The sequence below is a fragment of the Heterocephalus glaber genome, unplaced genomic scaffold, assembly GCF_053883595.1.
Source record: "Heterocephalus glaber isolate CG9 unplaced genomic scaffold, H.glaber_assembly_v1.0 deba00001447, whole genome shotgun sequence".
NCBI classification, from domain to species: domain Eukaryota; kingdom Metazoa; phylum Chordata; class Mammalia; order Rodentia; family Bathyergidae; genus Heterocephalus; species Heterocephalus glaber.
In genome coordinates this window covers 4,591,039-4,617,988 of record NW_028258299.1, presented here as the reverse complement: position 1 = coordinate 4,617,988, position 26,950 = coordinate 4,591,039, and the positions used below count along the sequence as shown (strand labels likewise).

General features: G+C 47.8%; 1 protein-coding gene across 18 annotated transcripts in view; it reads right to left on the bottom strand.

Annotated features, from left to right (window-relative positions):
• Camta1 (calmodulin binding transcription activator 1) overlaps positions 1–26,950 on the bottom strand; it is a 777,226-nt gene that overhangs the window by 15,784 nt on the left and 734,492 nt on the right. For 9 of the 18 annotated variants that reach the window (XM_021243596.2, XM_021243595.2, XM_087214411.1 and 6 more), the window contains 9 exons: positions 15,060–15,214; positions 12,114–12,310; positions 11,644–11,722; positions 10,783–11,098; positions 9,891–10,414; positions 4,406–4,593; positions 3,685–3,931; positions 2,831–2,902; positions 1,219–1,239 (listed from right to left, as the gene is read on the bottom strand). In XM_021243596.2, the coding sequence (XP_021099255.1) occupies positions 1,219–1,239; positions 2,831–2,902; positions 3,685–3,931; positions 4,406–4,593; positions 9,891–10,414; positions 10,783–11,098; positions 11,644–11,722; positions 12,114–12,310; positions 15,060–15,214 (1,799 nt within the window). The remainder of the gene's footprint in view (positions 1–1,218; positions 1,240–2,830; positions 2,903–3,684; positions 3,932–4,405; positions 4,594–9,890; positions 10,415–10,782; positions 11,099–11,643; positions 11,723–12,113; positions 12,311–15,059; positions 15,215–26,950) is intronic. The other 9 variants (XM_021243607.2, XM_021243606.2, XM_087214417.1 and 6 more) reach the window with 3 other exon arrangements.

The window sequence follows — 26,950 nt, the reverse complement described above, 5'->3', positions numbered from 1 at the left end:
TTAATGGGGGCCTGCACATGGTACACTGCTCTGCATGCGCTTTCTCCCTCCCCCAAATATCAAAATGACTGCCCTTCTTGAAAAAATTGTAATAGCAAGAACTTGGACATGTATGAGTCTAAAACAGTCGCAAAGTAAAATTTTAAATGCTTCTTTTAAGATTAATAGCTACTATCTGCTTTGAAACATTTTAAACCCTATTATGGCTCCTGCTTCCCACATACACAGATCTACCTACAGCCAGTATCTGACTTTATCATTCCAGAGGGTAAATTTCTGACGGAGTTGCAAGGTCCCAAATACAAGGCTTATCATGAAACGCTGACACCTTTAATCTATGTCAACCTGAGAAAGATTAATGCTCATCGACCAACACGGTGGCAAAGCAATGAACCCAGAGAGGCCGTCAGGGAGTCGGGGTCTGCTCAGGTTACAGTACCAGCAGGTCCCCTCACTCGGCCCGCTGCGGAGCAGCAAAGGTCAGGGCTGGAGGCCCTGGAGCCTGAGTCCTCTCCAGGGTCAGTCCAGGCACCAAAAATACAGTTTGCCATGGTCTAAAAATGCTATGTCCAGACGTCTAACGGAATAGAATATGACAAGAAATCACACAGAGCCCTTTGCTTACGAGAAGGCAACTTACCACTGTAAGGAAAAATATTCCTCGGAAAATCCCTGCATCTGCCTAACTGTGTCCCTGGATGCCTGAGGTGGAATGAGGGGAGGAAACTGACTTCTCAGAATGTTCCAGAAACAGGCCCCTTCTGCAAGCATCTTCTTCAGTCTCATCTGACCTGCTTTACTTTCATCTTCACTGGTCCAAAAGTCTTTCTAAGACAAGAACACTGGGTCCTACAGAGTTTCTGTGGTTTTCACCATCTTGGCCTATACACACAGCACATTCAAACCTGCCGGGCTACGGGGCAGCCCGTCATGGAAAAGGGATATTTACTGAGTGGCCACTGGGCTCACAGTAATTGGCTTGGATGGGTCAACACTAGCCAAGAAAATGTCCAATTATGATTAATGCCAAAACCCGCTCCAACTGAAAAACCTCAAGGTCCCAGAGGATGGATGCGCTGTGGGGAGGTGGCCTGGCAAGGGGGCGCTGTCTGCCTCATGACTGTGCCATCTTAATGGCCCCTCCTTGGAGCTGGTGATGGGTGTGAAGTCTGTGACTCTGGTGGAATGGTTTGTGAGAGGACTTGGGTGTATCATTACCTTCAAGGCTATCCATGTCAGCTTGGGGGAGAAACAGAAAATACAAGATTAATGTTAGACTGCTGAATATAATGAAATTAAAAACCAAAACCAATAAAACGCCCCCAAAAAAGGCAACCTCGCTATTTTAATGTCTTCTATCTTCCAAGGAATCTATCTTATTGTTATTACTATTTCCAAAAATAATGCCTTCCAGCTTCCTAGTTGTAGACAACATTTCTTTGGGAGGGGATTTAAAAAAATATCAAACTATGTTTTGGAATAAACACCTGTCATGATCACAGGCTTGAGGTCCTGCTTCTGTGTTATCACTCGTGCTAACATGAAGCTGGTTCCTGAAACAGAAGCCAGTCCAGTCCCTGCTGCAGGGCTGGAGGTAACGTGGTGTCAGCGTTTGCACAATAAACCTTCATTTTCTGGGATCATGAACTCAACTGGCTACAAGTTGAAGATGTTCCTTCCCTGCCACACGAATAGGGTTCCATCCTAGAGACACCTGAGGAAGTGGCAGCCCATACCAGACATCAAAGCCCTGCATCAGAGAGAGACCATAACCCACACTCCTGTGTGATTATTAGCTATCTTAGCATTTATCGGTCCTTAAACAGAAATGGGAGACCCGTAGGAAGCACAAGCTAATGAAAGGTTCTGGAATCCACTGGCAGGACTGAATTTTATCAGGCAAACCCATCGAAACTTAGTGAGGCAACTTTTAATCTTGCAACAACCACCTTGATGATTAGAAAGTCATATTTACTTAATTTCTCTGAGCCTCAGCTTCATCTTTAAAATGGAAATAAAACTATTTACTTCTGATGACCCTAAGAAGCAAAAGAGGTAATGCGTGCGAAAAACCTAGCACACGGGCACCATGCGTCAGGTCCCTTTGCTGTGGGACCCGAGCCACGTAACCTGTAGGGTGTTCTGCAAACAGCAACCCTACAGGAAAGGTACAGAAATAGTCCTTCTGCATCCGCTACCTAAAGAATGTAAAAGCAGTTTAAGATGTCCCAGGCTTTTTAAGATTTTCAAAGATTTTTTTACAGTTCTTCATTTATTTTTGTTGCTTTTTGTTTCTCTGGTACTGGGGTTCAAACTCAGGACCTTGCTCTTGTCAGGCAGGTGGTGCCACTGAGCTGCATCCCAGCCCTACAGTTCTTCATTTTAAAAGGCTAAGACCCTGAAAGGGTAACGGCCAGAGCCCGTGCAACCTGAGTGACTCAAAAAGCCAAGAGCCAGTGCGCACCTCCTCCAGCCTCCACGTCCGCCTCCCTGCAGCTCTCCAGTCACCACGGGGTCCGTGAGGTGACTGGGGCACAGACCCCACCTCAATCACCAAGACCTCTCTTAGCACACCAATGCCTCGGAGAGGGAGAGACCAAACGGCCAAAATTGTGGACAAACTTTGTTTTGTGGCATGAGCTGAACCACAGATGGGTTCATTTTATCTTCTTTTCCTCTGCTTTCTAAGGAAGGTGAGGTAAGGTAAATGGCGCCTTTTAGCTATGAGGAGCCGGGCGGATGCTCTTTAGCCAAGACGCATAGAGGGCTCTTGGACAGCCAGGGCCGCCTGGGCCAGACGCAGCTCCCCTGGACACAAGCTGAGCTTTACCTGTTTATATTTTCTGTAACAACGCTGGATGACAGCAGCAGCCACTTCCTGCTGTTCCCGCAGGGGTCGGCCCTTCAGGGTAAGAGAGGGGAAAGTCAGTACTCAGCTCCGTGAGGACTGTCACTTAAAACTTGGACAGAGCCACTACTGAAGTAACGCAACTTTCTCAGCACCGAGACCCCAGGTTTGTCAAAATGCACTGATAGTTATAAATTAGGAAAAACGAATTCATGGAATAAACCTCTGAATACTTTTGCTTCCAGGCCAAACCATAATATTTGAATGTTAGGGGGTCTAAAAAGTATTCATTTTAAAAGTATTTAACAAATTAGGCATTGTACCATTTGCCATACCAGATGTCAACAGTCCTTCCCCTAAACTATTCCCAACCACTTTACCTTTGAATCAGTAATTCATGGCTTTGAACACATTGGGGAGCTGGTTTGTCAACAGATTTAAGAATCTGCGGAGGGCTGAGTCCTCTTCCCACCAATAATCCACACATAGATGATTCATCTTTAATTGCAAGAGCTCATGAGCTTTCTACAGTCAGTCCCCAGACTTTCAGTGGGAAACCCTTGCTTTAGGTCATAAATTCCTTCTGGCTGAGGTATCAACTTTGGGTAAACTAAATAAAATATCCACTATCAACAACAGTAAGCTGAGATAATGACAGCTATCCCACTTTTGACAAATTATTAATAATCTAATGTGATCTAATTAATAACACCGAATAAAAATTTAAACTCAAGGAAGAAAAAGGAAATGAGATGAGTCTGAGTTTGAATGATGCAGAGCTCCTCTCTCCTCCCTGGCCTGAAGAATATTATGGCATCAGGATGCTGCCACTTTACCTTGTATTTCCGGAAAGCTGTCTGAACAAGCCTGGCAGCCTCATAGAGTTCTCTCTGCTCGTGGTCAGACAGCGTGAGCTGGGCAAACTCATTCTCTACCTTCTCACTGGTAGATGCACTCAGGAATTCGGACCAGTCTGCAGCCGAGGGAAGGTTAGGCTTCTCATAAGCTATTTCACTGACTGGCGAGCCGACGGGGCTCAAGCTGGTATTAGAAGAAGGGGTCAGAGGTTCGTTATACGCACTTCTGAAACAAGAGGAGAAAAGGGACACAGTTAATGACTCATGGGTACAGTGTATTACCTATTAATTCACGAGACAAGACAGTGAGCAGTGAAGAGTACGCCTTCTTCCCCTTAGCTAAGTTGCTGAACGTACCTGGCACCTTAGCTGTGCTTTAATCAAGTTCACACTGAGCCCCTATCAGGAGCTTTGTACTATGCTAAATACCAAACCCAGAAAGCACACCACCCTGCCCCCATGAAACTCCATCTGGATCCATCATTATGACATCTTATCTCGTATGCTTTCATCCAGGGAGACAATGAATGGCAGCTGTGAGACACAGCCAGGCCTGGACAGCGGCAGTGGAACACGCCCTAAAGCCTTCTTCCTTCCTTGGTAAGCATTGCACTCCACAGCACACATCCGTACGCCTGGCCTCCCCCGCCTCCTGCTCAATTCAGGCATCTATCCTGGCAGCTACCCCTAATCTTCCCACCTGATCTGGGCAGCATTCGGCAGACGATCCGCATCCGCTAAGTAACTGGCCAGCCAGCTCATTGTACTGCTGACAGCAGCAGGGTCTGTTCTTTCCAGTGCTGGAGACTCCATGGGCACAAAGCTTTCCTGCTTGATCCGGTCAGGTATGGCCTCGATAATGTGTTCCGCCAGGGTCATCATGTTCACCTTGAAACAGAAGTTCACAGAACACTCACTCGGGTGAGAAAGGTGCCTTCAAAGTTAGCTACTCTACCCCCTGGCCTAGAGAGGAAATAGGGGGATGCAGGGTTTATACCTCCATGCAGGGCACTCACATGGCATTTTAAGGTTATTACATGATTCACCCAAATATGCTGAGATCGAGACCTGATTATCTTCAAATTATGGTTCGACCAAAACCTTTGGTTGCATCTTACAGAACTCCTGACTTCCACCTGCTCCACTCTGAGCTGCACCAGCCACACCTGCACTACACCTGCACAGTACCAAAGCAAGCAGGGATCCGGATGTGGTGACACCATCAGCTAGCTGCCTGGTGATGTCCACCCATCCCCTTCTGCTTCGCCGGGGAACCCTAGTCTCACAGCCAGCAGTGACATGTGGACCCCACAGGCACTCTAGGATAACCTTAAGTCCCCCGCCCCCACCGAGTGCACTTGAGGGGTGGTGTGCAGCCCACTTCCAGACAGGAGACCATGCAAGGACCTGCCGGGGGTGCTGGGCAAAGCCTCTGCACCAACACGCCCCCTTCCGCTTTGCTTCCTGCCTTACACTCAGCCGGCCCTGAGCAGCTTTAACACAAAGCAGTGTGCGTGGAGAGGACAGCCACAAAAGAGAAACCTAGGAAGACAAACCCCAAACCCCAGGTCCCTGATGCTATCACAGAGCAACTGTACTGCTGGACTTTTTTGTTACATGAAAAGAATTTTTTAAATTAAACCCGCACCATTAAGCTGCTGGCATTTGCACCCCAAATATCCCTAACATATAATTAGGAATCTTCAAAGCTGATAGGAAGGGTTTTTTTAAAAAAAAATCAGGATTAGATATATGGGCTCAATTTTTTAAAAGTTTCCTTGCATACTTTTTTTTTTTTTGGTACCGGGGATTGAACTCGGGTCCTTGCACTTGCACAGCAGGTGGCAAAACCACTGAGCTAAATCCCCGGCCCCCTTGCATACTTCTTGAAAATGGTAATTGAAAAACAGCCATTTAAGTTTTTAAGGAAAGTGACAATGTTCTGAAAGGAGCCCTAATTTAAGGGGGCAAAATGCTTCTCCCGCACCATGAATGCACCTCAAAAAAGTGCTAAAAAGAAGCCAGACAGGGGAGACTACACTGGACTCCATTATATGAACTTTCTAGAAAAAATTAAACCTGAGGGATGAGGTCGGATCCGTGGCTGCTGCAGGTGGAGTAGACTGCAAAGGGGCCGGCCGGGAACTCAGGAGGTGGCAGGAGTGTCCGGACAAGGGCCCTGGCACAGCTCGTGTAAACGTGCTCAAGTTCATGACGCTGCGTACTGCAGATGGGTACTGAATTTCATGGTACAAAAATCACACCTCCATATAAAAATCCTTATCTTGGATAATTTTCAAATTTTCATCCAAGAACAAGAGTTACTTTTTGTAATAAACAGGAAAAAGAAAAAAATACTCCAACTTTTCATCTACTATTGGCCCTCTTGATTTGTAACTCAAACAACGCTAAGTAAGCTCTGCTTTTATTCCTCTTCCATGAAAGCACTCACATTCTTTTGTTAGTTTTCTTTTTTTTGAGATAGGATCTTGGTTGTGTTGCTCAGTCTGGTCTTGAAATCCTGGGCTTGAGAGATCCTCCTGCCTCAGCCTCCTAAGTTGACAGCACATACAGGCTTACTCAATTTTTTTTTTTTTTTGGTACCGGGGGATCAAACTTGGGTCCTTGGACTTTTGAGGCAGGCACTGGAACCACTAAGCTAAATCCCTGGTCCGGCTTACTCAAATTTTTATTAAAAGCAAAGTGGAATTTCTGAAGCCTGAAAGTCACTACTCTATAGTCCCATCCTTCTCTATTTTGTGAACACACATCAACATCCTAACATCTTAATATGAGAGAGCTGGGATACCAAGTAGCTGAAATCTTTTGTGATGGCTGCAAAAAGCAATGAAATTTAAATGACTTTATAATAATATCCTAAGCAACTGGACCTTGAAAATAATATTTCCTTCAAAATTTCTTGGATTGTGGTTAGAAAAGACAGCTTTATAAGTTTGGGTTTTTTTTCAAATTCTCTGTGTGTCCTAGTATATGAGCAATTTTCTGAAATGTGTGTTGGGTATCCAGAAAAAATGATTTTTTTACCTACCTATATGTATGTATATATAAAATGTCTGTTAATAGCACAAACTGTATCTGTAGAGTCGTAAGTAATCATATATTAGCCATGGTATTAAATGTCTCTATATCAAGCTTTCTAACTGTACCATTCAGATTTCTTTTCCTGTTGACTTGATCTGGCAAATTCTGAGATTCAGCATCTCACTCTACGGCTCCTCCTTTCTTTGTATTTTCTAGTCTTTGCTTCATGTTTAGACGTTATGTTGCGAGGCATGCAACAGCTCCTGTCAGATCTTTTTGAAAATTATACATATGTATATTTCTTCACTATTTGCCTGTTTGTAGTTCTTTTGTGGCACCAGGGATTCAGCCCAAGGAGCACTGAGCTGCACGCCCCCCAGCCCTTCTCATTTTCTTAAATTTTGATTCAGGATCTTGCTAAGTTACCTAGGCTGGGCTTGAACTTGCCATACTTCTGCCTCAGCCTCCTGAGTAGCTGGGATTGCAGGTGTGACCCACTACCACCAACTGAGCTGTACTTTTTACCTTTGTGTTTCCTTCTTTTTTGCACTGGGATCCCGCTCAGGGCCTCCAGAGCGCCACCCTAGCCTTCTTTTTGTTTTGTATGAAAGAGCTTACTCATCATTTTGTCTTTCATTAACTTTATTTTCATTTTAGTTGTATTTCTTACAAGCAGCATACATTTTGCTCTTTTTAGTCAATTCCAAGAATCTGACTTTTCATGGAATTGTCACTTACCAAAATGTGGAAGAGTCTACCACATTTGAAAACAACCCTACAGTATGTTTTCTGCTTGCTAGTTTTGTAGCTTTTCCTTTTCTCATCCCTGGACCAAATGAGTCAAACTTTCTTTTGTTTCCTTCAGTGACTTAGAAAATCTGTGGCCTGTTTTTATACTATTAACTGGACATTCCTAACAAGCATATTTCAGTCTGTACCTATATATCCACATCACAAGTGGAACAAAATCTATGGTCTTCCATGAATGAGAGCTACTTTAATACATTTTGACTGTCTTTATTTTCCCATCTCCCCCTTTTTGTTACAATAATGTAGCATTTTAGTTCTAGACTGTTTAAACATTAAACATGTAAAGAATCCCTTCATTGGGCCGGTGATTTAGCTCAGTGGTTTCGCTGCCTGCTGCGCAAGTGCAAGGATCCGAGTTCGATCCCAGGCACCAAAAAAAAAGAATCCCTTCCTAACCACTGGCCTTTGCATACAGCTACACTAGCAACCATGACAATGCCGTACTGGTGCCACTGGCTTGGCTGTTCATGCCTCTGTGAACTCTGTCTTGACATTTCTTGGATCATTTCATTACTTTTAATTGTTATTTTTTCATTTGGTAAAATATCTCTTCAGACTGCTGGATTTTTCATAGCCATGTACTCATCACTTAGCACAATAGTATGCTCTTGAGACTTGGTGAAAATGTGAAATAGGTTTTATTGTTGTCTTTATTTTCTATTTCTGGCATCAATTCTCCTTCAGTGAAGGTCAACTGTCATAAAACTGTACTGTCCCACAGCTATTTAAACTTAAATTAATTAAACTTAAGTATGATCATAAATTTATTCCGAGTCCCACTAGCTGCGCTCCAAATGCTGAAGACCCTGCTAGTGGCCGCCAGGGTGGGCACTGAGCTGGGCACATTTCCATCCCAGCAGGAGGCTCTGCTGGACAGCACTGTCCCAGACACTCAGCTCTGCTCCCCTCTTCTGAGCTGCTGGTTTCCAATACAATACAATCTGCTCTCTTATTCTGTTGATATTTATAAACACTGTTCTAGACTGCTTAGCACTGACATCTGGTATGAGTTCCATGAGGAGCTGTCTACAGCAGGGCCCAGCAAACGATGCCAGGCTGAATTCAGCAGCCTGCTTGTGTAAATAAAGTTTTACTGGATGCAGCCGTGCTCATTCATTTAATACTGTTTAGTGGTTTTGTGGTATTAGGGTAAAAATAGTTTTAACAAAGTCAGTACGGCCCACAGAGCCCAAAACAATTCACTATCTGGTCCTTTACTGGAGAAATGTGCCAGCCCGTTGTCACCAACGCCATCTGTCCAGCTTGGTGAGCCTCCCGTGACTGCAGCAGTGGGTAGGTCACAAGGACAGCCTCCCGGCCACCAACGGGTGCACACTGGGAAGCATGCATGCGCCTTGTCCTGTGCCACACAGCAGAGGGTGGCAGGAAGTGTGCCCCGGACACAGGCACGGGTGTGGCCCAGTGATCAGACTGCCCAGGTCCAGTGGTGGAGCAGGGTGGGGGTGGGGTCTCCTCCGCACCCCTCCCTCTGGTTGCTTCACCTCTACAGGCGTGAGTCTCCTGTAGAACTTCTAGAAGGTTTTTTCCTTTTACATTTGTTTCGGGTTGGTTGTGTCAAGGGGGAGCTGGGGAGAGGAAGCCCCTTTGGAAGTTGGAGGAGAGCTGCCCCTCTGAGTCTCCCCAGTCTGTCTTTTTTTTTTTTTGGGGTACTGGGGATTGAACTCGGGTCCTTGCGCTTTCGAGACAGGCGGCGTAACCACTGAGCTAAATCCCCAGCTCCTCCCCAGTCTGTCTTAATTAACGGGCTCTGCTGAATTGCCTAATCTCAAGTTTACCTCAGCACATCTTCGATTAATCTATGAGAAGTTCAGTGCCCTAATGGACCCTGTATTTTCTGCATTTTTTTGTCACGTCAGTCAAGGACCAGTGTTAGGGATATCTCACTGCACATCGTAAGAGTCTGCAATGGCTAGATGACGGCTATGCCAAGGTCATTTAGTTAATTCAAATTCTGTCCACCAGCTTTCTTATTAGCTAGTTTTAGGGCCTAGGTGCTATTTTAACTAGTACTAGGGACAATGACGCTGTCATGGTGGATACAAGGAGGAATCGGGTGACTTCTTGCAGGGTCATGAGTGAGTGTGGGGCTGGTGCCAAGGAAGAGGGCTCTGCTTAGACCTGGGGCCTGGTGCTCAGGACCGAGTCCCAGCACCTGATCTGCAGGAGGAAAATGCGGGCCAAGCAAAGAAGAGATGACAACATCCCCCCGGGGAAGAGCAGACTGCTGGGCCTTTGCAGGGAGAAAATGCCGAGACCTTCGGACCACGGGGACTCGAGGTTCCGGCCTCTGGGCCTCACTCGCTGGGGCTCACCTGAATGTCATCCATGGGCTGCGCACACTCCTCGTTCTCTGCACTATCACGGTAGGACCCCAGCTCTGTATTCACCACCTCTCTGTTAGCCATCATCAGGACACTCATTGGTTCCCGCGGGCGCACCTGAGAAGGTGCTGTGTCCTTTACTACACTGGTCCCCTTCGGAGTTCCAGTCACCTGTACTGTAGACACACCAATGTAAAGATCTTTGGAATTCCACTTTACTACGGGCTGAGATCCAGAGGCGTGGAAGGCTGCAGTCTCTGGAGTGGGAGGGGAGGTCTCCCGGCTGTAGTCCCTCACTCCTTCACTGGGGCTGATTGTCTCGGGGACAGCCTGCTTAGAACTAGGGCTCTGCTTCCTGATATTTGGCTGTTCCAGACTCAGTGCAGTGGAAAGCAGCTTCTCCTGCCTCGCCTGGAAGTACTCAGGGTTCAATTTATGCTTTTTGGGAGCTGGATAATCTTTGTGGCTCTCACTGCTGTAGTAATTAGAGGGTTCAGACCGAGGTCTTCTCAGCTCTGAAAAGTACAGTAGAAAGGACAGTCAGGATAGGAGATAAAAGTAGGAATCCTAAAGAATTAACACTTTCTCTATGCCTGAGAGATGCAAGCGCCAAGCTGGAACTTAATGCTCAAATATTCCCCAGTAACATGTATCATACTCAGATAATCCTCCTCTGAGAAGGTGTATTTCTTGCATGAACATAGAATTTTTGCTACATTCTATGTTTTTGGAGGGGGAGGGAGCAGTAGGCATTTTAAAAAGAAAATCAGAAACATAAAAAAAATAACAAATGTGAATCTCTGATGGCCTTTCCTAGGGCAGGTGCAGGAAAGCAAATGGGAGAGCTGCCGAGGTCTGGGACGCGGTCGTGCTTGGTTTTTACCTGGATTGGTACTTGCAATAACGGTGACGCCTTTGGGGATCTCTGGAGAGCTCATGGCTTCGCTGTGCCACTGGGCCATCCAGCTGTCTGTACCTGGCTCCTGGCTCAGGGGACCGTGGGCCCTGGGGTTCTGCCCCAGTTGGACCTGCTCGTCTCTCTGCAGGTGCTCCAGACACTCTGCTAATTTCACATGGCCCCTTGAGCGGGCGATTCCCAAGGGCAGCCTGCCCAGGGAGTCAGGGATGGAGATGGCCCGGCGGTCCCACTTGTACAGTACCACAGCAGCTTCCAAGTGCCCCAGGGCGCACGCCCACATCTGAAACCGGAAGGTGAGGACAGCTTTGTCAGTGAGAGGCCGGAAGTGCAGTTTACCTCTGCCACTGTGGCCAAGTGCCGAACCGGTCCTTGTGCGAAATTACACATCAGCGTTACAAAGTACTGTGGGTAAACGCCCTGCATCAGTAAGGGTGACTGTGGGCTTGTTTAATACTTCACTGCAGAGTCAATCTGCGAAATGGTTAAGTCCACTCATCTTTTAAGTAACATTCTAAGATCCCGTTACCTAACACTCTAAGATTCATCCTTCCAACACATGTCTGTAAACTCCCAATAATAAGGCTTTCAGTGCATTGGTAGGAAGATTTTGAGGAAGTTTATGCTTTAACACTTCATTACAGAGTTTGGTTTGGGAAACAACTAAATTTATTGTAACAAAGCAGTTCATGGTTTGGGAAACAAATTTATTGTAAAAAAGCAGTTTACAACCCATCTTTCAGTAACATTCTCAGATTCCTCGGGGATCTAATATCCCTATGCCAGATTGGAGAAATGGTTAGCAGCATAAAGGAGCCCCCTCCTTACCAGAGGCGTGCAGGAGAAGTGGTCCACATTCAAGGGGTCGACCTCCAGCTCCAAGTCAATGCTATCCGCGTGCTTTGTGCTGCAATGGAGAGAGCCAGAAGTCTCACAACCAGCCCACGCTCAAAGAAAACACCAGACTATTATTATCCTTCAAAGATGAAGCCAAATGGGGCATCTAACCTCCCTGATGTAAAGAAATAGAGTTTCAGATTCCCAAGGTAGTTCAGACTTTCCATCTGGCTAGGAGCCCAAAGGAAATTAAACAATCCAACATTTATTTAGGCCTGCAGGCAGTGGTTCTGGGTGGGGCATGGATTCATTAAGATCCTTTGGAAACTGTCCTGGAGAAAGCCCTTTGCTCGAAGCCTGCAAAGCATACTGAATGGCTGGATTTCTCTCCCTGCCTGGAAACACTCTAGAAAGTGTATGCTGATGAGCAAAGATGAGCAGTCGTTAAGGCCCGGCCTTACCGCCACTTGATGAGGGTCTGGATCAGGGTGGCATAGCCCTGGGCAGCAGCCAGGTGTAAGAGGGTCATCCCCCGGAAAGTCTTCGAGTGGATCAGATGCTTGGACTTTGCCCAGCAGGCTCGGCTCATCATCTTCTCACACACGATGACCACGCGACTCTCGAAGCAGCTCCCCAAGGTCCCAGGCCCAGAGGCGCACTGTCGTGAGAAAGCCCACATTACCGCTGGAACACAGGCCCTCCACCATGCCAGCACTCTGACAGAGCAGACACAGACGCTTTATGACTGATTAGCAACTCCAGACGGAAAACATAAAACCCTGAGAACGAAGACCTGCCGCTAGGCAGAGAATGGAATAGCCCAGTCCCACCTCCACAGCACTTCTCTGAGCTCTGGTACAAGGCGACTTCCTATAACCTCAAAGCACCAGTGCCTGCTTGACAGCTGGCACTAGGCTAGGGCTGTGACTATCACGCTGACTGTCTTGGGGAAAGTGTATATTGCTAAGAGAAAAGAAAAAGGGTCCGGCCTCCCTGTGGAAGCAAACAATAGATTACTGCTTCCATCTAGCGCATGTGGACATGTGACTTTCTTGTACTTCTGAAAGAAAGTTAAGTCACTTACATGTGGGTGTTTTCTTCCCTAAAGAAATGCTTCAAAGTATCTAATAACAATTTTCATTTTTACAGATACTGGGGAAGAATGAGAGGTCTTGAGATTTGAGCATTAATAATAACAATAAAGGCACCTAAGAAAGAGAAATTCACTAATTTTAACCACATGGTTCTCTTTCTGTGAATCAGTTGTAAAGGAAGAAAAACAAAAAGTTAGCAACTTCAGTGGCTTATTCGAGCCTCTGTGATAGCAGTTTTCTGTTTAATATTCTCCCAAATAAACGGCATGTCTATTCTAATTTGCATCTCTGGTGTTGTGTTTTCTCTGGCAATAAATTCTATATAGTTAAATTACTACAAAGATACTGTTGTTCTTCGTTGCTTGTTATTTTCAAATTTGGAAAAAAATGCCTCCAAAACTAAAGACAGATGATGGATATAATGCCATCCTCATCAGAGCAGTAGAAAATCCTAGACGAGTACGGCTGGGCAACCCCAACACACAGCAGACTGGCCGTGGTGGGGCAGGTCAGGGAGAGCTGCTCTGTACACACCAGAGACACACGTCTGCGTGCATGAAAATCCCCAGGCGGCGAGCAAAGAGGGGATTTTGCATTATGCAAAATGCAGCCGCGTCTCTCATATTCAGCGGATATGGATATTTACTGACACCGGCTTAAGTTGACGCTGTGTTCAATAGCAGTTACTATGAGGTCAGAGTGTAACAGGCCAGCTGCCCAAGAATTGAGCTTTAAAATGACTTTATATACCACTCTCTTTGTGCAACTTCTGTAGGTAAAGGACAAAGGATTTTATGGAAACCTCTTATTTTGGCCATGTGGTGAATTAAATGATGATTATTTTTTCTACAGAACTTAGGATTATTACATGAAAAAGAAGCTTAACTTAACAATAATTTACTGTGTCCCGAGTCTTTACTGTTTATTTCTGAAGACAGAAAAATAAGAAAATTTGAGAACAGAGGATTCTTGGGGTTGGAACACTATGCTTTGTTTTCACCCATGACTGTTATTGAAAATATTATTAACAGGGCTGGGGATTTAGCTCAGTGGTTTCTCTGCCTGCCGCGCAAGTGCAAGGATCTGAGTTCGAGCCCTGGTATCAAAAAGAAAAAGAAAATATTATTAACACTTGATATTTATAAGAATCATAAAACAAAAAACATTTGCTTAAAAAGGGAATTACTGGGGCTGGGGATGTAGCTTAGCTCAGCAGTAGAGCCCTTGCCTAGCAGGCGTAAGGCTTGGGGTTCAACCCCTAGTAAACCAGGGGGTGAGCGGAGGCCAGACCCATCATCCCAGCTACTTAGGTGGCTGAGGCAGGAGGATCAAGCAAGTTCCAGGCCAGGCAACGTCTCAAGACTCTGCCTCAAAATAAAAATTTGTAAAAAGGGACTGATAATTTAGCTTAATGGTAGAGCACTTCCTTAGTATGCCTGAGGTGCTTGGGTCCATTCCCAGTGCCATTTTTTAAAAAAAGAGAAGTAGACAAAGGAATTTGTTTATCTTGATGAAGAAGGAGATTATTTAAGGTCTTCAGGTAATGACTAAGTAGTAGAAGAAAGAAATACTACCAGACCCTTTCTTTTTTGGTACGGGGATCGAACTCAGGTCCTTGCGCTTGCACAGCAGGCAGCAAAACCACTGAGCTAAATCCCCGGCCTCCTACCAGGCCCTTTATCACTAGAGTCTCTTGACAGTTTCTGCCTAGGAGACATTCCCAGAACGAAGCTCCTAAACAAAATGTGTATAGAAGTTTCCAGACCAATGGTACTAAAACAGTACTTGGTAATTTCCCTATGCTAGGCAATAGAACATTCTCCATGCTGTTTATGAATAAATGCACATGAAAGGTGCTCAAGGTACTGCTCTACGCCAAACAATGATTCCATGGACCGCTTCTCAGGCCCTTTTCATACTGATCTTCTTGGATTACTGAATTCAGTTATGGTTTATATTTATCCTTAAGACAGGGATAAGACACAAAATGCAAAACAAAAAGGCTCCAGTTTAATTCTGAGCCCTGGCAGATTCAGCTGCCACTTGGCCTCTTTCTAACTGGGTGTCCTCCCTTCCCACCAGGCAGTTGCGGTGAATTCTGAGATCAATCAGATCTAGGGCTTAGGGTGTACACAGTGGAGAAGCCCCGCATCCTGAGGCTTTCCCCTCACACGGTCCAACCCTTAGAGCATGGCACTGTAAAGTGCGTGGACTTCATCCAGGGGTGACAGCAGCAGCAGCAGAGGACTTGGGACCAGCTGGGCCATGGAAGAATAAAACACAAGCACACAAGAGGCTCTGGGCACGACGCACCTGAGCTTGGCTTCCTCCGTTCCCACTGACGCCGCCACCGCCTCCACTCCCGCTGCCTCCACTGGCCTGCTTGTGCTGCTGGGAGCCCGTCATCTCCGCCATCCTCCTCTCCATCTGCTCCAGCCGTTCCAGGATGGACATCCTGAACTGGTTATCTAGGGCACAGCAGGGCAGCAGTGAGGTGAGACCTGTGGCCTGCCCCAGCTGGTGGCACTGGCATCCAAGAGACTGGCAGTGATGTCACCAGATCCCGGAGCACGGTCCCGGCCAGGCTTCCCCGCAGGACGAGGAGCCCCGCACCCCCAACACGACGGGGCATCGACAGCAGTCCTCAGCGAAGGAGCAGTGCCTGGCTGAAGGAACACAAGATCACTTTGTGTCAAAGATCCTGCTTTTGCGTGCCTGCCACTCCTTCTCTGGGTCGGATTCCCCAACAGAAACCTTTAAGAGACCGGGTAGTGGGGGCACTGCAGTGAGCACATGAGATAAATACAGTTTCATGCACGGCAGCGGAAGAAGGTGATCGTTCAGGCAAGGAAGAGGTTATTTTAAAAGTATTATCTGTTTTATGCAAACACTGGGTTTATATAAAAACAAATCACTTCTCTCCTGATCCAGGCTCTAGCTCTTGTGCTGCATTTTAGGAACTGTTCATTAACTGCCCACGACCCTTACACATTCCTTCTCCCACGGGTCTCAGTCACAGGCCAACACCAATGGGGGCTTCAGCTCCATATGAGAAAAGACAATGGGACACAACTGCTGGAAGGAGGATCGTAACTCAAGAGTGTGATTCTGTACCACGGAGTTGGTACCCAGATGGGCACACACACAAGTACACACACACACGTTAGACTTGGGCTGCCCCATGTGTGCGATAACTGAGCCCAAACCATGATCAAAATCATCAGCCCCTGTATCACTCAACGGACTTTAATGAACGAAGCACCAGCTCCTCCACAGTGAACAGGAAAAACGGCAGGGAATGTGAAAGCAGCACTTGGAGGGAGGAGACTCTGCCCAAGTTGGGAAAGGTAATGCTCAACGTGGACGATGAGACGGCACAGATGTGCCAGGCACTGGGAAGGGAACAGCACGAGCAGAGGCCCCAGGCAGGACTCCGAGGAGGGGCCAGGGGCTGCGCCACAGGGAGAGGGACAGAGCTGGAGAGGTGGGTGGGACCTGGCACCGCCGGACAGTAACCGCACCACCTCTGGAGCCACCGCTGCCCGGCCCTCACCAGGGCCACCAACTGCACCTGCCTCACGAGCGCGAGAGTGACCCGGCTCGCCCTGTGCATGCGCTCAGAACACGTGTGACCCAGGGAAACATGCTGGCCTCACCGTCTGCAGGCAACAAGCCGAGTCTAGGAGCAGACTGACCTGGGGGACGGTACAGATCTCCCACTGCCACGCGCAGCACCATCTGCAAAGCACAAGCATCTGAGTGACAGAGGAGCACCCCAAGACCCTTGCCATCCTGGCGCGAGTCGCAAGGCCTCGGGCGGCGCTGACCCCCAAAGGATGCCCGCGCCAGTGCCCTCCCCTGCCAGCCACACACAGCGGGCACGGGCTGTTCAGACCACACCAGGAACAGCGGGACCACTGAGGCCTGAGGCGCCGGAGCTCAACTTCCCCAGGACAACGGGAAGGGAGAGGCGTGCGGCGCCCAGGAAGACGGCATCCTCCCTCTCCAGGGCTTCGCTTAGCACAGAGGAGACCCCATTCCTGGGCAAATCCTCGGTACTAACTCAGGATCTGACTGACCTGACTTTGCTAAACCACAAATCAAGAGGAAGACTGTTTTTCAGGAATCCCGATACTCATTTCCAGGAACAACACTAGCAAAAAATCCTTCTTTTTCTTTCCCTTTTGAAGTGAACAAGAATATCTTTGCTCCAATTTCACATATACAGATGAGAACAGGCCATGTGTGTCTGGGTAGTAATCAGCAGCTGGTTGGTAACCTGGAACACATCCTGCTGGGGAAGGCCTGACCAGAGGCTGCTAGCGGAAAGCACAGGGGGCTCCAGGGTGGCACTGGCGGCCTCACGGCAGGTCCCTCTCCTCTGGGCACCCAGAATCCCGCAGGCGCAGGCCTCCATGTGAAGCCAGCCAAAGCAGAAGCAGCTCGTCAGGGCTCAGCGCAGAGCAGTGTGAGCGCTGTCTTTGTGGGCCACATCTGACTTCTGCTCGTTCTGCACGGCACCAGGCCAGACATCCGGGCACTGGGGCCTAGGCAGAGAGCCCAATGCATCCCCTTGAGATGGCATGGACAAAGTCTGCGTCTGCCCAGCCACTGGCCGGCTCTGTCTTCTGCAGGCCCACACTCTGGCAGCTTCCTACGGAGGTCGGTACCCACTGCACTTGTCTGGCTGCACAGTGGAGTGCGGTGGTCAAGACTAACATCCCACGGCAGCAGCGGGCCAGAAGGCACTGATCACGCTCTCCGGGGCGTGGTCAGCTGGACAGTGCCTGCCCACTCTCCAGATAGCCTGCCTGTCCCCTACGGAGCTGTGACCCTGCAGAGCTATGCCCGGCCGAGCACAGATGTAGCAGACAGACCCTCCTGACACCATGGCACCAAGCCTGACCCTGCACCGCCGGGTCAACACACCCAGTCACCAGGACCACAGGAGGACTCAGTGTCAGCACTGAGGTTGCAGCTTCTGCTCCCAGTACGTCCCCTGTGGCCGGCCGTGTGCTGAGCGCCTTCACGTTACTAAAAGCTGCTCTAAGCAGCACTTTGCCAGGACACTCAGGACCAGTTACTGGCCCTTAACAAAGTTGTACTATGCACAACAGCATCTCAGAGCCTCTCAATTCCAGAAGGGACAGGAGTGACAACCGAAGTAAGGAACCGATCTCAAAGGGAAGTCACTGAGGGGCGAGCGTCTTGTGCTGCTGGCCCCACACCGGTGAATTTGTGCTGCTGGTCCCACCCTGCTCTTAATCATGATGCTTCAAACAAAGCCGAGGTTGACTCAGCTTTGAGGGACTGCGAGTCGGACGTCCTTAAGACTGAACTGGTCTCTGGAAAAGCAAGAAAGCCAGCAGTGCCTGTTTCTGGGAGCACCTGAGACCCAGAGCTGGTAAAAGGCTGGAAAAGGCTCCAGAGGGCCCAGCAAAGAAAGCCGGCCATTCTGGCCCTAACCTCGGTCCTTATCCAGAAGTTTTAGGTTGCATCCATCTCTGCAGCAGCAAGTTACTGCCTCTGTCTTCCCTAAGGGCCCTGTGGGCAGACACGGAGCTGCACACAGAGTTGCTCTGGTGACGCGTTTGTCCTCCTGAACAGGAGAGGATGACAAACAAGTTGTCCGGAGATGGACACCCACCCCCTTCAGCCTTTTGCCCAAGAAGATGGAAATGTAAGCAGACTATGTACACACTGGTGCCACCTAGCAGGAGCCGCTAGATCTGTGATGGTGAACCTTTCAGAGCTTTCAACAACAGCTGGCCACTGCATGAGTGCCACAGGTTCGCCAGCACAGCTCTAGATGTAAGAAACAAAAAGTTCACCAACTCACAAGGACATCCACGCCTCAAGAGGAAAAGTGACGGGACATTCCTGAGCACACAAAAAAGGCTGCGGCCCTGCAGCTTCGGTACCGGAGGAGGTTACACTGCGAACACCACACTCAGAACTGCACTGAGCTACAAGCCAGCCCCTCTCCCCACCCCGGGGACAGGATAAACTTTTGGGGGCAGGGACAAGCAGAACACAGCAAAAGCAAAGCCACAACAGAAAGCTTTGCCTGCCAAGAAAGTAACCAGTTCTCATTCTGGTTGAGGTTCTCCACCCCTTCAGCCCCGGGATCAGTCTCATGGTAACTCCCGATCAAAAGCACCGTGAGGCAAGGTTGGAATAACACCTTCTTGCTTCCAGGGTGTACCTCTGGGTGAGCCTGGCCAGCCCCTGGTCCTCGAGCGCCATCCACTGCGTGCGCCCCTGCTGCAGGCCACGTGCTGCCCTAGATCAGCAGCTTCTGCTCACCCCGGTGACTGTTCCAGGGACCAGCTACCGTGGTTTGAAGGTGCCCCCCAAATGTGTCCTGTGCTTGAAGCATAATTCCAGAGTGCACAGGCCGATGGCATTGGGAGGTGAGGCTTTCGGGAGATGGTGGGGGTGGGTCCCACGATGGCACCAGTGGCTTCGTCAGAGGAGGGAAGAAGAATGGCACTAGCACACCTGCCGGGTGGCCCCAGGCGATGCCCTCTGCTTTATTTCAATGCAGCACAGCTGTCATCAGATGCAGAGCGGGTGCTGGTGCCAAGCTCTCAGATTCCTCAGCCTCCAGAACCACGAGCCAAATAGATGATAATTATTCTTTATGAAACACCAGGTCTCACATACAGCTGGGTCTCCTTATCCATGTCATGGGTTGGTTCTGCATCCTCGGATTTAACCAACCATAGGCAGAAAACATTCTTTTGAAAGAAAATTGCATTCATACTGAACATGCCCAAACACTGTTCTTTTCATCATCCCCTAAACCTAACAATGGCTTACGTAACACAGACACTGCATTGAGCACTGTGAATAAAGCCCTGAGACGATTCAGAGCACACAGAAGAACGTGCGTGAGTTCTGGACAAAGACTGTGCTGCTTTACACGGGGGACGGGAGTATCTCTGGCTCTGGCATCCCTTGGGGGTCCTGGATCTGGTTCCCTGTGGATACTGACGGACAAATGAATTTTGTTCTAACAGAAAATGGGCTAAAAACCAGTGATCTCAAACTTTAGGAGGGCTCCTAAAAACAGACCGAGTTTTTGACTCCACTGCCTGTGTTTCTGACCCAGAAGCTGCATTTCTAACCAGTTCTCTGGGCGGCTGCTGCTGCTGGTTGCTGGTCAGGGCCACACTTCCAGGATCACCGTGTTCGAGGTCTCTGCCCTGCCATCATGGTGGGAAAATGACTTCTGCCTGGTAAAGGAGGTGATCTAGAGCCTTCCCTGACCTGGACACAGAAGACACTGCCTCGTGTGAGGCCTGCCGGGCTGTCCTCGGCAACTCTGCCACAGGAACTGGGTCCATCTTTTCTTCTTAAGCACGCAGCAACTCAGCACTCACTGGCACTGCGGTGCCCACAACCATCTCTGCATCTGGCCTCCTCGTGCTGTCCTCTGTGAAATGACTCATGGGATGCATTCCCAGGTGTCTGTCTGTGCCCTTGTGTTTCTCCAGAGCAGTCAGATGATGGGCACGGCTTCAGGGAATGAGGGCAGGTACTTTCAGCCACCATGCAGGTGTGCCTCCCTACCTCAGGTGCACATGTGTACCTGAACCCCAGACAAAAAGCAGGTGATTCTGATGGCTTCTGGCTCACTTGCATTCAAAACTTTCTCCATAAGCCTCTCCTACCTGCACCCCTTTCTAGGCAAGCAGCATGTCTAGACCAGACAGCTATGACAGAGTGGTTACAAACATGGAAGCAGAGACAAGAGCTTAGGTTTGCTCCTGTTGCTGTGTGACTTTGGAAACACAATGCCCACCTTGCACTTCAATTTTCTTATCTGTGAAGTTGGGGACATTAGTATCCATCTTGTCTGTAAGGCTGAAATAAATTAATATGTGAAATCTTTTTAAATGTTAAGACTCTCTTAGGTCCCAGGTATTATTACACCAGAACCTTCCACCCAGCCACACCTATGGGGGCATTTTTAAAATTAAAATTTTTGAATAATTTTAGATTTATAGATAAGTAGCAAAAAAAACAGTTACCATATACCTTTTGCCCAATTTCCTCTAATAGTAACCTCTTGTATAACCAAGACTCCTTTGTCAAGTACTGAGAAACAAGGCAGGTGTGGTGGCATGTCCCTGTATTTCCAGCCCTGAGGGACACTAAGGCAGGAGAATCACAAGTTCAAGTCTCACCTGGGCAACTTAGCAGGGCTCCATCTCAAAATAAACACATAGTGGGGGATGTAGCTCAGTGGCAGATCTCCCTGGGTTAGATCCCCAGTACAGGGAGGGGTGCATTATTATATCACCACTGTTAACTAAATTAAAGACTGGAATCTGATTGCACAATTTCTTCCATAAACACACTTGTGCTGTTCCAGGCTAAGACCCTGAATGCACTGCACTGAGCTTTTAGGTCACCTCTGCCTTCTCTGACTCGTGACAGTCTTTCCGTCCTTCTTTATTTTTCATGACCTCAAAAGTTGTGAAGAGCACTGGTCGGGTGTTTTGTGGATGCTCCTCAACTTAGGTTTGCCTGACATTTTCCAGTGCTGGGACTAGGGCAGCGGGATTTCAGGAAGGTCCCACAGAGTGGTGTCCATGCTCGTCACACAATACCGGAGGGCGTGAGATGTGCTGGGGCTGGGGGTTGTTTAGGTGGCGTCTGCTGCATTTCTCTGTGTGAAGTTACCATTTTCCTCTTCTGTTTTTTGGAGACAAATTACTCAGTCCAGCCCATAGTCACAGGGAGGGAAATGAAGCCCCATCTCACAGGTGGGGAAACACCTGCCTATTCACCCGGAGTCCTCCAGAAGCAGGATTTGTCCTTCTCTGTTCGGCCAGTCAATCACAGTTAGCACTGAGTCATCCCCTAACACCACGTCATTCCACATATTGCTCAAGCTGCTCCAGCTCCGGCCATCAGGAGCTCTGAAAGGCCATTTCTCCGCTCCTCTGACAAGCCTGCATCCTCTTCTTTCCTGAGCGCCTCCTCACTTTCTGGCACATGTGAAGAGGGGCTTGCTGTAGATGCTCCTTTTATTTCTCCCACCCCAATTTCCCTGAGGAGTGGACTCCTGGCTCCTTTTACTAGGATGTTATTTGGGAACCAAGATCTGGGTGCTGGGGGTGCTTCTTGCTGAGGGGACCACTGTTTTTAGATCTTCTCGGTGAACAGAGCCAGAAATATGTGTATGCATACTGAGCCATGTATGCACACATATCTGTGGTTATTTCCATATCCGTTTGTATATATTAAACACGAGTCCATAATACAGCACTGCAGCATTTATTCTAGGCTCCTGGGGGCAATCTATTTATTTATTTATTTTTATTTTTTGGTACTGGTGATCGAACTCCGGACCTTGCCATTGCAAGGCAGGCAGCGGAACCACTGAGCTAAATCCCTGGCCCATGGGGGCAATTTAAACATAGAAAAAAAAAGGATAATGAAAAGAAACAGTGTGTTCCCTAAACATAGTAAGCCAATATGGGAAATGCTATAAATAAATCTTATTGATGCATTAAGCTACAGAAAATTATAGGCCTAATTTCCGTTTTAAGTTTGGTGTTTTTTTGGTACTGACTGGGGATTAAACCTAGGACCTTTGCACTAAGCGACATCCCCAGTCCGCCACACACTTTTTTTGAGACAGGATCTTGCTAAGTTGCCCACGCTGAGCACAAACTCTTGCCTCAGCCTCCCAGAGTGCTGGAAACTACAGGCATGTGCCACCATGCCCAGGCTCACACCTGGATCTTAAAAGGACAGGTACAGGGTAGAGTAGTATATCTAAATGCCTCGGCATACTCCAGTTCTTAGTTTCCAGCAATACCAGAAAACGTAAGAAAGAAATATGCTCATAACCTCGATAGCTTTAAGTATCAAAAATTCTTTAGCTCAGACTTGATTTCCAGATGAAATTTTAACAAAAATCTAGAAGATGAAAATATTTCCTAACCAGTCACCAGCCCAAGAGTCAATGAAGGGTTAGGGGCAGGCACTCCCACTCCTGTCTCCCGCCTCTCCTTTAGGGCTGTTATGAAAAGCGCCACAGAACAGTCAGGTGGGCATTTTTTAGTTCTTTGACAGGGATTCCTGATTCTCAAAAGATTTTTTAAATGTCCTAAATTAATATCACTTAAATGTTTAAAATTCCTAAGCAATACCAATGTTTTAAAGCCAAAGAAAATTTCAAGAAGACACCCACAGTATGCTCTAAGTTTAGAAAGGGTGGGATTTACTGCTGTCAAAGTGGAGAATCCCAGTGTTTGGGCATCTGCTGTGAGAAAGTGAGCCAAGAAACCAGCCACGAGCCAGATTCTGCGGGCTTTCAGCACCCAGCTGTACCCCACTTTCTCTAGATTCTGCACACCTTGCTTTAATTAAAACGGAACTGATTCTTATGGCCGTGCTGGGCAACACAACATGGGGCTGTTTCCAACCTTACATCAGATAACTCAGTTTAAAGAGCTAAGGTCTTCTCCTTGGACCTATAAAATATAAACTCAGGTGTGGCATGGAATGTTCTCAAGGAACTACTTTTCGGCAAGGAACTACTTTTCGGCAAGGAACTACTTTTCAGGGGAGGTTTCTCCAGTTCACTGTTCTCCAAACCCATCAGGAATTTTCCATGCCTCAGGGCCTTTACTAATGCTGACCTTTCCCGTCCTCGGTGAATTTCACAAACATCACTTCACTAGTATTATTAACACCAGCTACTGAGTGTCGGTGGTAAGCCAGGCACTCTCCATACGTTATTTCTGATCTTCAAAACAACACAAAGAAAGATTCTCTCTTACAGAGGAGAAAGTAGAGGCTTGGAAAATGTTAATTACCCCAAGCCCCACTACTTGTAAGTATCCAGACAGGAGAGCTACACCCAGGTTGGATGCTAAAGTGTTTTTCTTTCCACTCTGCCCAGTTATCCTATGTCTTGCCCTCTTTGTTACGGATTGTATTTAATGTCCCCCTCCCCAAGGCCTCATGCAGATGAGGTGGGCTGTCCTTTCCGGAGGTGGCTGAATCTGGAGGTGTGATGCTAGGTCTAAGGGCATGTGATTACTAAACTACCACACTTGGCACGGCCCTAACCCCGGTAGTCTGGATGGGATAAGAGGCAGGAAGACTCGGTGAAGGTCTCTTGTTGCTTGGCTGTCTTCTGCTGCCAGGAACTGTTGCCCCTCTGCCACACCACTATGCCTTGGAGCAGCCGATTATGGACTGAAACCTCTACAAACTGTGAGCTAAATAACCTTTCCCCCTTTAACTTTGGGTGTTGGGTATTTTGTCTCAGCAATGGGAGAGAAGTAACTAAGACAGTCTTAATGGCATTTCGCCAATACACACATAGCCACTGTGTCCTGACTACGGCTAGACTGTGGGCTTTGTGAAAGCAGGGACCTCGTTTTTATCCTGGCATCGTGAACAGACCGAGTGCTCACAGCAAGGAATGCTATTGTCTAGCTTAGACGTCAGGAGGCCAACTGACTGATCAGCTCACTTGTTGATGGACCAAGGACTCAGCAAGCTCTGCAGTCCATGGTCCAAGGTGGACCCAGGTGGCTGGTGCGCCAACCCCAAGTTCCAGCACCTGTCCCAGTAGAGACAGCTGGTGGCCCAGACGGTCAAAACACAATGGAGCTGGCTGGATCGCAGGTGAGAAAGCTCTCTGAGAAGTTGGTTCACTCGGCTGGCTCCATTCCATTTCGGCTCAGGTAAGGAAATTGTGGAGTGATACTGAACAGCTGGCTTGGTCACAGGCACCAACTGGAACTTCCTGGTGGTGCTACTTTTCTTTAACCATTGAGCTTCAACTTAATGATACCAATCCCTAACTTTTAGGCGCCTTTTCTGTGGAATACAAATGATCATTATCGGCAGCACACCTTCAGGACGGCAGCACCCCAACTAGTAATGAAGTGCCTAACGAGTCCTCAGGTCCAGCTGAAGTGCTGACGTGACATTTTAATTGTATTCAACAACAACAACAACAACAACAAAAGCATTTTCCAGAACATCCCCAGAATGTGGCCTTGGACGCCCGCAATCGGGCTAACGCACAGTGTCTGCCAAGCAAGCCCTCATTGTTACAATGGTGAGCTGAGCCACCCAGGTCCTGGAGCCAGAGTAGAAGACAAAGTTCGGCCTTGGCAGGTAAATGAATGAAGGAGCAATCATCAAATACCATCTGCTATTTTAAAACGCGTTATTTGTAGCTCAAGTGCACATGACCTCCTGTTGCTATCTGGACTGACCGAGAGGCCATCTCACTCCATTTACAGCCCTTGGCTGCCCTGGCAGGGAGGGCTGATGAAGCAGGCGGCGGCATGACTCGGACTATTTCTGTGGGGAACTGTTACTGCTGCTTAGGAAATCTCCTAAATTTTTTAGGAGGCTCAGAAAGACAGGGAAAATGAAGTCACTTAATTCCTTCCCAGAATAAACAGTTCCACTACGGTCCATTAAGCTGCTCCTCCCCGGCAAGCCATTTAAGATGTCCAAGTGCAAAGGAAAGGGTAAGGACCAGGAGCAGATAAGGCACAAGCTGTGCCACTCCGATTTTCCAAAGCAACAGCTAAATTTAGCCTTAGAAAATACTGCTGTACTCCACTTTTTAAAAACTCTCCAAGTCTATGCGCCTAAGCACCAGAAATGGAAATCAGCAACCCTTCTTGGACGCTCTTCACTTGGGTGACTTTTTGGACTCCTATTTCTTCTCTTTGGTCTTTGTTTTACACTATACACAAATAAGTCTTAGACATGTCCAGAAAAATCATTTACAGACGCAGCTCAAACAAGCAACAGCACTTGGGAGGCAAAATGTTACACGGGCACCTCGGCAGACCTGAAGTTATTTCTTCTTTAAAAACCCTTCAATAGGAAGGCTAGCGGTTTGTGAGGGCAGGCATTCCAAACCTATGCTCCGGGACTCTCGGCTTAGCAGGAGCCCTGAGGAGCTGACTCCTACGTAACACAGGAGAGAGTGCCCCGAATTAATCCAGATGATGCTGCTGCCAACAGAGGCACAAATCCAACTGGACTGAATGGTAGTAAAACCACAGCTAATTAATGCGGATGAACAAGAGATTAGAACTCTGACACTCTGTACCTATTGTTTGTTGGTTGGTTGGTGTTGGGACAGTCTTGTTATGTAACCCAGGTTGGCCTCAAACTTGTGGTTCTCCTGCCTCAGCCTCCTGATTGCTGGGATTACAGGCCTGTGCCACTGGGCCCGGCCATATCTTTACAGTCTACCAAATAATAGGGCATTTAAAGTTCGCTAATTTTCCAAAAAGTAACCAGTTTAGAAGGCACTGCCTAGTTTTAGTGCACAGTTAAAAAAAATAATAGCATGCGGCAAGACTCCTAAAGTAGTAACAGTGAAATCAATCCGGAAGGGGGAAAGCATATTAGCAGAAAAGCTCATGAGGCCTTTAAAAGAAAGGCAACAATCTAACCAGGATGTGAGGATGTGAAAGTACAAGGCAATTTAAATCCTTTGTATAAAGGAAAATGAGAAGTTCACTTGAGAACTGAAAAAAAAACCCTGAAACTACAAAACACACAGGAATTGTCAGGAGGTGTGGATATATTAATTAAACACCTGCAGATTGTTCTGTGGAGCCCAGAATTATCAAAAGCCACTTCACATCCTTTGGGGAGGACGATATGGAGAGAGGACTAGAAAGAGCCACTCCACACGCCTCCTGCACACCCACCCCAGGGCTGGGTCGAGATGCAACACTGCAGCAGCCGGCTCAAGTCATGTTGGCCACTAGGGATCGGGAACCCTGGGAGCCTGTGCGTGCAGGAACTCAGGCTAAGAGGCAGAAACAGCACGAGGAATCCCGTCACTTCCTCAAGGATGGTGAATGTGTCCATCCAGGCCGCTGCTGTGGCTCCTGAAGCGTAGGAGACAGCCCGGCACCCGGCAGGGCCTAAGAGATACTTGGCAACTAAGTGATTTAATTCCATCCATTTGAAATAGAAGCCGAAAACTTCAAGGAGGACAAGGGAAAGGATATGATGCAGAACAAAATTCAAGTCACACTGCTAGGATGTTGATCTTCCAGCCAAGTTATTAAAAGCAGTTTCTTCCTTTGTCACCTGGCCACCTTTACCAACCCCCCCCTAAATATAACAAGGTTAGGCATTTGAAAACCAAGCACCCGGCACATAGTAAAGTTCCTGTTTGCTGGTTG